General features: G+C 37.0%; 1 protein-coding gene across 1 annotated transcript in view; it reads right to left on the bottom strand.

Annotated features, from left to right (window-relative positions):
- The window catches only part of LOC123319905 (E3 ubiquitin-protein ligase MYCBP2), a 149,621-nt gene that overhangs the window by 124,298 nt on the left and 12,098 nt on the right, over positions 1-13,225 (bottom strand). The window contains exons 15-26 of the mRNA XM_044906979.1: positions 10,653-10,837; positions 9,828-10,556; positions 9,473-9,712; positions 9,215-9,412; positions 6,391-6,597; positions 6,103-6,246; positions 5,869-6,047; positions 5,465-5,699; positions 3,144-3,358; positions 2,499-2,705; positions 1,779-2,038; positions 848-989 (exon numbers count right to left, since the gene is read on the bottom strand). Coding sequence (XP_044762914.1) covers positions 848-989; positions 1,779-2,038; positions 2,499-2,705; positions 3,144-3,358; positions 5,465-5,699; positions 5,869-6,047; positions 6,103-6,246; positions 6,391-6,597; positions 9,215-9,412; positions 9,473-9,712; positions 9,828-10,556; positions 10,653-10,837 — 2,941 coding nt within the window. The remainder of the gene's footprint in view (positions 1-847; positions 990-1,778; positions 2,039-2,498; positions 2,706-3,143; positions 3,359-5,464; positions 5,700-5,868; positions 6,048-6,102; positions 6,247-6,390; positions 6,598-9,214; positions 9,413-9,472; positions 9,713-9,827; positions 10,557-10,652; positions 10,838-13,225) is intronic.

Raw genomic sequence — 13,225 nt, 5'->3', positions numbered from 1 at the left:
CAGTACAGCAATTTCTGTGCTGCATTCAGGTGGCACTTCTAATGCAGTATCTGTACAGTTGCTGTATATTGTGTTTGTGGGGTTATGTTATAGCTTAGCAATTATACCTGTTGAAAAAAGTTATAGTACGCCACTGGATTGCTATCAAAAAAGTGTCTCCATAATGTTTTTATTTAAACATCCTAGCACAAACAGAAACGGAGATAATGACCAAAGTTGAAATTTTAATATTGGCCTATAACTCGAAAACAAAAGAAGAAAGAGGAATGCAGTTGATGGCATTATTAGTTTCTCGAAAAATGACGACCGTAATGTGCCATTCATTTTCCTGTATCCTGTATCTCGTTGGGTTGAAAAAGTTCAGGTATCATCAGTTTTGCCCAAACTGTGCAGTAACTATATATCAAATACAGCATTTTTTCAATGCAGAATTATCGATACCGAAACTACATAGTCACTGTATACCAAGACCTGAGTGTTATCAATACAGAAACTTCTGTGCTGCATTCAGGTGGCACTTATAATGCAGTATCTGCACCAGTTGCCCTATGTTGTGTTTCTTGGTAGAGCAAAAATAAATATAACATCTGAAAACTGATCTTTTGTCCTTTCCATGCAAATATCTAGATATGTGTTCATCACAGATTTTCTAATTCATTTATTTTCGTTCTCTACATAATGTGTCAGATCTCCATCATGGCCAACCTAGTGCTTTTATGAAAGTTGTTTTTAGTTGGTACTTATTTTAAACGGCTTTGTTTGTGCTATTACGATATTTCATATCGGTTCATTATAATATACACCTGTAGTTTGGTCTCATAAGGCAAATAAAACAAATAAAACTCACCTATAGGGCAGCATCCCATCTAGAGCCTGATTGACGGTTGGTGGATTGTTAAGAGCCAAACCTTTAGACAGGAGTTGTGCATGCATAGCGAAAGTCACAGACGCAACCATTTCTGCCATTTCGATGTCGATTTCTGCCTCATCTGCAAAAACATAATTGAGAAACGAAAAAAAAATATCAGATACAGTGTGAAATTACACTGCGCAAAAAAATTAACGCACATTCTGAAAATCTCAATTTTAATGAAAGTTAACTCTACATTGACTTTATAACTTGTTTTTTATGTTCTCTCGGGAAGGTTTTGAACTTAAATCATATTCTCTGAGGCGACTTCTTATTTTCTGAGTGCTAATTTGCACCTCATGAGTTTGGTCAAGCTGAATTTGAAGGAGGCGAGCGGTTGCAAACCGTTGTCTCAACGAAGAAACTCTCAAGTAACGTTCTTGAATGGCAGTTGTTACCCGTGGTCTACCCTGTCCTGGTCTTCGGACATTCATACCTGTCTCCCTGAATCGCTGCAACATTCTGGACACACTTGTATGGGAAACTCCAAACCTTTCTGCAATTCTTGTGTATGTCACCCTTCTTCTCGCAAAACTACCGCTTGGGCACATTCCTCTTGGGTCAAATTGCGTGTTTCGCGTTGCATAGCGATCGAGTGTAGAAAATCAAACGAAAGAAAAACTATTGATCACTAGAATTGATCGAAAACAACTGATTTTAGAATGGAGCCAATACATTCAAAATCTGATAATATCATCTTTTTTTATTCCTGAAAGTGGATAACATATGCATGGATAATTCTGATAAAAATAATTATCATTGAGAACACCTTCAGTTGTAGAATAAATTTGAGATTTCCATAATGTGCGTTAATTTTTTTGCACAGTGTATTTTTAATGACCGCAAAGTCGAAATGAGAAATCCTCACCTCCGTAAGTTGGAAGTAGGAGGTCCTTCTTCATCAAGCTAGCGGCGCACATTCCACCTAAGAAGGCTAGCTCCGATTCCAAGTGTTTCAGTCCAGCAAGTGGACCATTCATTCCAGGTAAGGGCCACTCGTAACCTATCACAAGACACTTGAAGCCAAAAGCGCTAGCCTTGTCGTCTTTCAAGTAATCTGATGCTGTTTCCAAAGAGAATATAACTTCGTTTCCCGGTAAAATGACGGCGTTACTAGGCCATTGTAAACTGAAAACAATGAAAGTTCCTGCTATAATAAAATTATTTGGTAGCATGGGCAAATGTTCAATTTTCGATTAATGTAAAACTTGAATGTGTATTAATTAAATTTTTTCCTAGAATTACACTTATTAATGAACGAGCAGACAGTGGAGTAGAGGGACTCTGCGACTTGTTGGGCACGGTATTTCGCAATATTCTGTGCTATAGCCACGTGGTAGACTTAGCAATTGCTATTGGAAAGGAGCAAGGTGTAGATACTCCTTGTATTTAGGTCACATCTTACACAAAGTTGTAATGGAACTAGCTTCTGCCACGGCAAACCTTTAGTTTGAATATGTGGCTCCAGAAATTTTAATATTCGTAGAGAACTCAAATTTCATAGGTGTAATATGAACGATAATATATATTTCACCAGATGAACACATATTAAATTAATGAAAATTTATTTTATTATGGCAAACCCTACCATCCACTGAACTTGTGAAGAACCGGCCAGTATGGCGGTGGTGGAGGTGTACCATCTTCAACATCAATCGAAATGGTGTCAGCACATTTAACACCACGTGTTCCTATCGCTGGAACGTAGAGCTGTAGGGTATCCTCTGGCTGTACAGTTGAACAAGAAGGATCGAATTCTAATGACAGCCATTTGACTGATTCTGGGAATTTCACTCTGAAAATAAAAATGAACGTTTAAATATCAAAAACAAACATTTTTTGTTCTATTCAGCCAACTGATGAAGATGAAACATATCGTCGTATTTTTGTTAGGGACATACTTCCAAACAATGTGATCCCCTTGCGATAGTTTCTGTACGATCTTCTGACGTTTGTTCAGTTCAGACTTTAAGACAAACCAACAGACGTAGGAGTGTCAGAAATCATTGATTTAGTTTCACTTGCAGGTACATCCCAACAACACAACTTTCGGGGTTTTCTGAAAAATCTTAAATATAAAAACACCCCTCCAGTTTTGTGATGGTGAAGATGAAGAAATTTTGATCATTGTTGCATAATCATCAATTCGAGCATTTGACCTCCATGCGCCATTCACGAGTTTCAATATCAATAAAAACACCGTTACAATATTAAGTTAAAAGTAACTTTTTACCTATAATTTGAAACTGTTGCGGGTTTGTATGGATGTTCGCTCTCAACCCAAGTATAATGAGGGCTCGATGTATTGATCCGATAATCGAATCCGTCTGGATTGATGGAAATGGAGGTCACCGATTTGGCTGTAGAGGGTGTCGATCCTCCGATCAGATTCAAAGCCGCAATATGTGGAAGAAGCTCATAGATGAGACCCAAAACGTAGACAGCGCTCTATAAAAAAGGTCAAAAGAATAAATAACTTTTTTAAGATGCAAACATTAGTACACTAAATAGAGAAAATAAATACGATAATAATAAGAATTAATTCAGATGAAAACCACCCGTCAATTTGCCATCGCCAGGACTACTAACTGGAGAACGTTCCACTGAAGAAGAGCAGATGTTGACCATGGTTTCGTTCTCATTTGACCTCGTCAGAGTAACACGTTTCCTTCTCCGATGGAAAAACGCTTGGAATTGATAGACCCTAATTAAATATTGGTAGTCTCTTCTGAATATTATCGAGTTATTCGAGCGCCATCCAGTATGAACCCAGATCCGGTTCAATAACCCCTAATTCGAAACCCAGACGAGCACAATATCATACGAGGATATATTGAAAAATTCTTAGCCTACAATAAAACCAAACAAAATTTCAATGTCAAAATATTTTATTACTCAACATATTCTCCTCTTAGTTGGATACATTTATTACAGCGAACCTGCAACGTCTCTAGACCTTTCAAATAAAATGTTTCTTCTTGCTCTGCAAACCAGACCTCCACAGCTTTTATAACCTCCTCGTTGGAAGAAAATTTACGATCTTTTAAACCTTTTTTCAGTTGAGGAAAGAGATGATAGTTGGATGGAGCCAAATCTGGTGAATAAGGGGGATGTTCTAGTAATTCAAACCCTAAATGGCAACATGAGATTTGTGAGCAGGGGCGTTGTCCTGCAAAAACAAAACACCTTTGGATAGCTTTCCCCGTCTTTTCTCTGCATTTTTTTTGTAGAGTGATCAAAAATGTCGAATAGTAATCTCTGGTTATTGTTCTTCCCTTATCCAAAAATCAATCATGATTACTCCATGGTAATCCCAAAAAACTGAAGCAAGATTTTTCCAGCAGATTTTCGGACACGAAACTTCGTAGGTCTTGGAGAACCTGAGTTTCGCCATTCCATCGATTGTTGCATTGTTTCTGGATTGTAGAAATATACCCAACTCTCATCCATAGTAACAATTCGGTTTGAGAAGTCCATATCGTTATCAAATCGAGCACAGATCGAACGCGATGCTTCTACCCTTGCCCGCTTTTGGTCAACATTCAAACATTTGGAGATCCATTTTGCAGCAATTTTTCTCATATCCAAATTGACGTGAACTATTTGATGAACGCGTTAGTATGAAATATTCAGATATCCGTTTTAGCCCAATTCGACCGTCTGATAAAATCATCATCAGTCATTAACTACAGCGATATTTTCGGGGACTGACACAGAAACTGGCCTTCCCGATCGGTCATCATCTTCAATGGAAAATTTACCTCTTTTGGATCTTACAGTCCAATTTTTCACGGTCGCATACGAAGGACATTGATCACCAAGGATATTAAGCATCTTCGTAAATCTGCTTATCTCTTAACCCTTTTAAATACAGGTACTTGATGATGACTCGATACTCCAATTTTTCGATCTTCACAATTTCGGTAGACATCTTCTTTCTTTAAATTTATTGCGTAACTCTGGTTTACTTTTTTGCCCTCAAACTTCACACTGACACATCTAATGATTTATTGTTCGTTGATATGGTAACGCAATATTTTTTTTATGCATGGAACTGGTCTAGGCTAACTAGATATCAATACAACCTCGTATGTCCCGTATTTCCTCTAATTCAGTAGATCAGTACGCTGGCCTGCTTATTGCAGGCAACATGCAATTGACAAAGTAGGAGGACACGTTATTTTACTTCCGGCCTGGCGTCATTTCTGCAGTGAACTGAACGTGCTCCCTCTTTCTCAATTTATACACGCATGTTGCCTGCAATAAGCAGATCAGCGTACTGAATTAGAGGTAATAATATGGGAAAATATTGTCCAGACGATGACAAAATTGGCTATTACAATTTGTTTCAACTTGTTTATATTCATATCGGCGGGTGATATGCATCTGAATTAATTCTTATATTGTATTCATTGTCACCCTGCTAAGGTGTGATCATTCCTTCATTGAATATGATGATGTTCACTACAACAAGATTCGTGAACTAAACTGTTTACCTTCATATACAAAAAGATGTAGGTATTACTCAAACAAATTGTGGAAGAAATTACTCACCCTTGGGTCGCTGGTGACGAGTGGACTAATGTGAGCAGCAATTAAAGGTAACAGAGTTGTCACCATGCAAGACGAACTAAGTAGCTCAGCCGAAGGAACTTCTTCAACTTTGCTTCTTGCTAATGTCATCAACTCTGAAGCTTTGGTGAATATGGCACTGGTCATGGATAGGGCTGCTTTTCGTGCTTGTTGTTCTAGCTTTGTCGTTGATGTCTTTCCATATTCCATTGGATTGCTGAATTACAAATACAAAAAAAATACAAAATTAATTCTGTCTTTGGACAGCTACTGAAATATTTATCAAGAATCTTACTATACCATAATCATTTTGGACTGCATTATTTTAATTAGCTTTACAGAGAGAAGAACCCAAATATGAATATGTATAATCAGGAGTATCATACCTATAGTATAAAAGAACTGGAATCTGACCCCTGGTGAGAGTGGTTCCGTTAAAACTTAAGGCGCAAGTAGAAAATATGAAGTTGGTTCCATCTGAACCCTTGACCGAACTCAAACCGCCATCACCATTGTTAGTTCTGCCACCGTGGTTCCTCAGCCGAATAGCATATTTGGTGTTTTCCTACAATTGAATGAGTAATTCATACAGAGTAAAGGCAAGAAAAAATGGAAATTACTTTAATCGGTACAGCTCTGTCAAACTTGATTTCGATGATATCTGGTGCAAAATCTTCTGGTCCAAAAGAACCTCTTGTTACCTCCAAACTATTCCACCTTTGTGTGTGGGTATGACTGTCAGAACCACCAATAGATGTACTCTGCTAAAAAAAGAAAACAAAGCTCAATCTTTCAAGTTTCTATAATAATTATAATATAGATGATAAAAAGATAATAATAAATAATATTAATAATAAAGAATATTGTATATTGTGTAATATGCTGAGATTCGAAAGGAATCAACTTACATCCTCCAGCAGTTCCACTTCGTAATCGTAGTGTCCAATACCTCCATAAACTCCAACACCAGCTATGGATATACCTGGGTGATCAACTTGGAAGCAAATGGCATCGGGAGAACCATTCCCAGTGTTCCATGTGCGAGATTGGTTAGTTCTCGTGAATCTTGATGGAGTTATGTGTAGAATTCTACCGCAACCCGATTGCAGTTCCTCCTGATGAAACAAGAAATTGGCTTAGCGAAAGGAACTTTTCGTGTAGATTCTTCAATGGAATCCTTCACAACAGATTATTTTTGAGGTAGGGTATACCTATCAATACGAGGCCCATTTCTGAACGAGTCCACCTCCTGTTATGGTGGGTTCATACACAGGGTATATTTGAAGGTGAGGCATTTTTTTCAACAGAAGGTAGAACTGGTCAAAATGAAGCATTTCACCAAAAATCACCTATACGAAACTTACGAAATGACAAAGTTGAAAATGATTAATGAAATAGATCCTAATACGCAGTGGGAAAAACTAATTTCCTGATTCGACCATGTGGTTTCGTTTAGAATATTGGCTCGTTCGATATTTACGTGGTAATGAAAATGAAAACTTAGGATTGCCAAATTGTTCTCATTATTTTTAGTAACTTACACGATTTTATGAAATGGCACATTTCGACACCAACTGACAAAAGAGACTTAAGACACAAGTGTAAAAAATAGACAAATACTTCAAAATCTCACCAATAAAATTCGTCTAAATTATTCACGAATTTTTTCACAATGGGCATCACAATCTTCTTGTTCGAACATTCCAACAATCGTCATAAAAATAGGATGAAATGGGGAAACATCATAGCACTTTTTCAACATAACTAACATAAGCACTTTCAAGAAACTGCTTCGATTTTCTACATTTTTTTTCACCCTAAATTGCACGATACAACAATTATGATTCTGTCAAAAGTGACCTGATGCATCTAATCCGATGAACTTGGTACTGAACCATTCATTGTCCAGCCATATGTTTATGTTTTGTTTCGTTTTTGCGATGCCGGAGTCACCTTCCACAGTCCCGTACTTCAAATTCAATGAAATTTTGTCGAACTTCTAGGGGTTGTATCTCAGCCATCTTGGATATTTTATATAGACAATTTCTGGTTAAACGACTTATTTTGATGACTTCTACCTTCTGTCAACAAAAAAGCCTAACCTTTGAAAACACCCTGTATACAGACCAATTTCGAATATTGAAAGGATGTGGCTGATACTGATGAGAATTCATAAATTGAACTGAAAGCAGATTACTTATACAGGGTGAGTCTTCGACCAGTACAAATATTTTGACAGTAGAATCTTGAGGTCAAAAAAACACTTTTTTCCTATACCATATCCTTAACAATTCGGCCCTGATAAAAATATATAGCCATTTTAAGTTTTCATAATGAGCTGTGTACCACCCCTGGAAAAACAAAATTACCTTCAGAATAACTAGCTAAATCTGTAACAATTCACATCTGTGGATCTTTTGAACAGAGCTGTATTCAATTTTTCAAATTTCACAGATACTCCTCAATTTTTGAACATCAAATTACTCAAAAATGGAGCTATTTACCTGAAAATATGAAGAATACTTTTTTTATTTCACAAAACGTTCAAATATTCATTAATCATTAGATATAGCGTCCAACTTAGTTTCAAGAGTTGGATTCTTTGAATTTTTGGTATTTTTATGGTACGTAATGGTCATATAATGAGAAAACTGGCCTGAATCTTCTAAACCGAGCCGATTCGGAAAGAATAGTAAAGGAAAAAAGTCTTTTTCTCTTGACCTCAAGAATCTACTGTTAAAATATTTGTACATACGAGTAAAAGAGTCATCCTGTGTTTCGCTATCACAATAGCACCAGTTATCTTCACTCACCGACCTGAAGATGCTATTGTGATATCGAAACATATCTATCATTTTTGTGAAAATTATATAATCTGTTTTTGGTTCAGACCAATTTCTTTTCTTAATATTCTTTCTTGGGTAGTCAATAATCTCGAAATTGTGAATTGCAGATTGTATATATTCAGATATACTTTTTGGGGTTAGCTAGAGTCTAGTCTCTTGAAGAGGAAAAAGTGCGTCAATTGCTTTAAATTAGGGGAAACCTCTCTGGTTTATTGTTTGCAATAGTGGCAAAACTGTGTGCTTTCGTTCTAATTTTTTTCCTCCAAATTTCGATTAATAAGAAAAATTTAAATGTTTCAAATGATGAACCTGGTGCAAGACAGCGTTATTATTAGATAATAGTGTAACATTTAACGTAGTAGTTTCCAAACTTTTTTTCGTGCGCATTCATTTTTCGCCCTAAAACACTTTTCGTATCTGCTCTGTTTTCTGTTTCTCGTTAAGTTTACATATATGCGAGAGTGGCGATTGGCGATTTAATCAATTTTGAGAGCCAGGATATGATGAAAACAAAAGTTGATCTGATAAAATAAAGTTGTGTAAAAATAATTGTCATTTGCACTGGTCGAATTCATTTTTCACGAAATCTACAACATTTTACGAGTGAATTAAGAACGTGATTTGAATATTAGTATTCATTATTTCATTATGAGTAACACTCCTCCAGAGATGAGGGAATTACCAACTACGTCTAGGATGGTTTTTCAGCACACAAATCAGTTCTTACTTTCATAAAGATTTGTGGGGTCTACGAAAAAATGTAATATGCACCTCTGTAAAAACTGTCTATATTGTCTCGCCAGGCTCGACTGGAATAGACAGTTTTTCGCCCTTTGTATATAAATAACTATAAAAATTGATTCTAAAAAAACTTTTGAATGTTTACCTCAGTCGCACTACACTGATGCACCAATTCGGCAACAACGCGACCCAGGAGATGGCAACAATGTCGTGTTAGACCTGGAAGGGGTGATACCTTGCTCAGATGGAGGCTTTTTATAACAGGATCAGCAACAAGATGTAACAAACGCTCCAGAACTTCAGTCCAAGGCCAAGAGAATAATTCCGGACAGCTAGATTCCATCTGAATTGAAGAAATAGATTGTTTTTACGAAGCTCAATTGTTGTTTTGTTATTTTATCACCTGGCTTTTGTAGCTCATCTGTTCCACCAATATCGGATAATGATGCGAATCTGAGCAACTCATCATCGGATGACCTGTGTTATCAGAAGGACTCAAGTTTCTATGTATGGAAGTTTCTGAACTTATGTTCGTGCCTAAGAGGGGGAATGTACTCCTCAACCTCACGTTAGGTGCGCAAAGAGCACAGAGAACCGCGCTTAGCAGCCTCTGACTGTTGGTAGATGATTGAAGAGTGCCTTCCTAAAATTCGAATATAATTTATCAGATTCTTTTAACTAGAAGAACTTCCTAGAATATGCGAGGTATATTGAGTTCAAATAACAAGTGGAGAAAAATTCCCTTTTGAGGAGCTCACCTTATCTATTTCTGTCAACAAATCACACAGGCAAGTCCATTTCAAATAAGCGGTTGGATAGAATGCATGAAAACACTGAACGAAGGTGTGGTGGCATTCCTCCAGTATTTCAACAGTCAAATCCAAATTAGAATTTGCATTTTTCCATTTGGCTGACTTCTTGGAGTGGAACGACACCGGTAAACTATCTGATAAGATTTGCTTCAGCAAAGTCCTCACATCCCCTATACTCTCTGCCAGATGAACATTTTCCAATAATATCTTTTTATTAATCTGGCTAGGGTATATCTCGTTCGTATAGGTCCTTATCAACCTGAGACTCGCTTTACTGATGTATACTAAACGCTCCAGCTCCAAATAAGTGTAAGCGTTCTTTATGTTCTGACCTTCCACTACTCCCCACTTGAAAGTGTTCCAGGACCATTGTAGAAGGGATAACAGGCTCTGGAAACATTCCTTGGTCACTGTTCTGGAGAATTCTTTGGATAAAATATGGACAGGTTCAGACGTCTCGTATTGCCTTGGAGGTGCTTGACTTTCTGGCGTGATGACTTTGTAAAGAAGTTGAGGTATCTGTCCAGCGTTTACATCAGTTCCATTGTTAGACTTTTTCGATGATTTGAAATAGAATAGGACTTGGTCTTCAGAGGTGACCATCGCCTGGCCCGATGAACCGCAATCGCTGCTAGGTCCACTGATTCGGCACCAAGCAACGTACCAACGGTGAGCCTGAAATATTTTAATGGAAAAAAGATCTTGAAGTGAAACCCTAAATACTATTTCAGATTCTTTCAATTGATGGAATAAAGATCATTTCGATTTTACCTGTAACTGAACAGGTTCATCGAAGAGCATAGAGCATTTTTGCCTTGGTCCACATTCATAAGGTATTTCCTCAGTCTCTGTAAGCAACTCCCCATCGCCTTCTTGTTCACCGCCATCTGGACCAAGATCGAAAAGCTTCAGTTTGGAGGTATATTCTCCCCTTCCACCGAATAAGCCGAAGCCTCCTGCAATGAGTTTGAAGCATTTTTTAAGATTATGTGGTATTTACGAATTGTAAAAACTCAGATTATTAAATTGTGATGATAGTTTAATGTCTGAAATATACTATTATGAAAGTTTCAACGGCATGCAGGCAGGAATTGAATTCTGAAGAAAGTACCACCCAGAGCAGGATTCGAACCTACGGCCCCCTTGACTACCGGTCAGGTACTGTCCCAACCGAGCTACCCAGGCAGACGCGCGTGAGGATCCATCTGCATTGTCTGGAAACTACTGTCTTCAGAATTCACTTCCTGTCTGCATGCCGTTAAAACTTTCATAATCAGATCATTAAATTTAAATATAAGGCCAATTCTTAGATTCTGCAATGAGATCAGTAAGATGTAAGATTAACTTACTCCAAATAAACAAGATATTTGTGGTATTATATTGATTTCTTGAGAATTATGGTCTTTTTCTTTGATTACCAATTCGAAAAAGGCTTCATTTCATAATGATTCTTTCTGATTCGGCATGCCGCATCACAATCATTGTTGCATCAACAAAATTTACTAAATTCTATTTTTCTTGATAGATTACATAAAGTTATCATGGAAAAAAAATTGAGAGAATAAACAGGGTGTTTTCAAAGGTGAGGCTTTTTTTTTGACAGAAGGTAGAACTCATCAAAATAAGTCGTTTAACCAAAAATTGTCTTTATAAAATATCTAAGATGGCTGAGATACAACCCCTAGAAGTTCGACAAAATTTCATTGAATTTCAAGTACGGGACTATGGAAGGTGACTCCGGATCGCAAAAACGAAACAAAACATAAACAAATGGCTGGAAAATGAAAGGTTCAGTACCAAGTTCATCGGATTAGATGCATCAGGTCACTTTTGAGGGAATCATAATTGTTGTATCGTGCAATTTAGGGTGAAAAAAAATGTAGAAAGTGCTTAGGTTAGTTATGTTGAAAAGGAGCTATGATGTTTCCCCATTTCATCCCATTTTAACGACGATTGTTGGAATGTTCGAACAAGAAGACTGAGATGCACGTTGTGAAAAATTCGTTAGTAATTTAGATGAATTTTTTTGGTGAGATTCTGAAGTATTATTCTAATTTTTACACTTGTGTCAGTTGGTATCGAAATGAGCCGTTTCATAAAATCGTGTAAGTCACTAAAAAATAATGAGAACAATTCGGCAACCCTAAGTTTCCATTTTCATTACCACCAGAGACTCTGTCTCTGTTACCACCTAAATATCGAACGAGCCAATATCCTAAACGAAACCACATGGTCGAATCAGGAAATAAGTTTTTTTTCCACTGCTTTGCGATAATTCAGCTAACAAACGGTCTAGGCTCGTATATAGATCTATTTCAGCAATCATTTTCAATTTTTTTTTTAAACTTTGTCATTTTGAAAGTTTCGTATAGGCTGTGATTTTTGGAGAAACGCTTCATTTTGACCAGTTCTACCTTCTGTAGAAAAAAGCCTCACCTTCAAATACACCCTGTATATTTGTCTGGAGAGTGAATATGAAACACTCTGGATTCATATATCGAAATACCTATTATCAAACAGATCTTTCTCTAACAACACCGGAATATCCTAGGTACTTTCTTCTTATGTCCCTAAGTCCAAAGTGTACCGTCGATCGGTACAAGGATATGATTGGGATATCCCTCGGATATCCTGCTTAGTATTTCCCAGGGATATCCCTACTGGTTCTTTCCTGAGATGTCCCATTTATGTCCCTGTAATCCCTATGAACTAGACCTTCAACATCATCATTTTGAACCGCAGATGACAGCAGGTTATCGATAGATCGGAAACTTCTGGTTATTGAAATGAGGTAAAAAGTTGAGAAGTGCAATAAGGGACATAACCAAGGGCAAAACCACCAATAACTGCGGTAATAACCGGTTACTCGCTTGACATCGATTCATATTCGCGCCGAATAAAAAAAGCAAGACAGTCAAAACTTGACCTCAAAAAAAAATCGGAAGAAATAACACGTGGAATACGACAAAGAGGTTTTATTTTGATTTGAATGCAATACAATAAAAATTAGTGACGAAATATTATACTTTCATGAACCAAGGATCGTGGAGAGTTCGCTGGGTGATAGGACTGATCAGTGATAGGTGATATTAGCGATTTCAACTCATGAAAATGTAGGTATTGTGTTCAGTCAGATTAAGTTTTGAATATTTTATTATGTTTATTATTAAGTGAGGTGTTGTATTTCTTTGAAATTCTTCATTCGCCCTTTCCGTGGAAATTGGATGTCTGTATATAGTATGACCCAAAAGAGTGGCATCCCACGGATATCCTTAAAATATTAGGAAAATTTCCTGGAACATCTAGGGGATGTCCAAGGTATTCACCATTTTGGTAATAGTATA

This window comes from Coccinella septempunctata, chromosome 1 (assembly GCF_907165205.1).
Source record: "Coccinella septempunctata chromosome 1, icCocSept1.1, whole genome shotgun sequence".
Lineage (NCBI taxonomy): Eukaryota > Metazoa > Arthropoda > Insecta > Coleoptera > Coccinellidae > Coccinella > Coccinella septempunctata.
The sequence above is the reverse complement of the archived record's forward strand: the minus strand, read 5'-3'. Positions and strand labels throughout refer to the sequence as shown.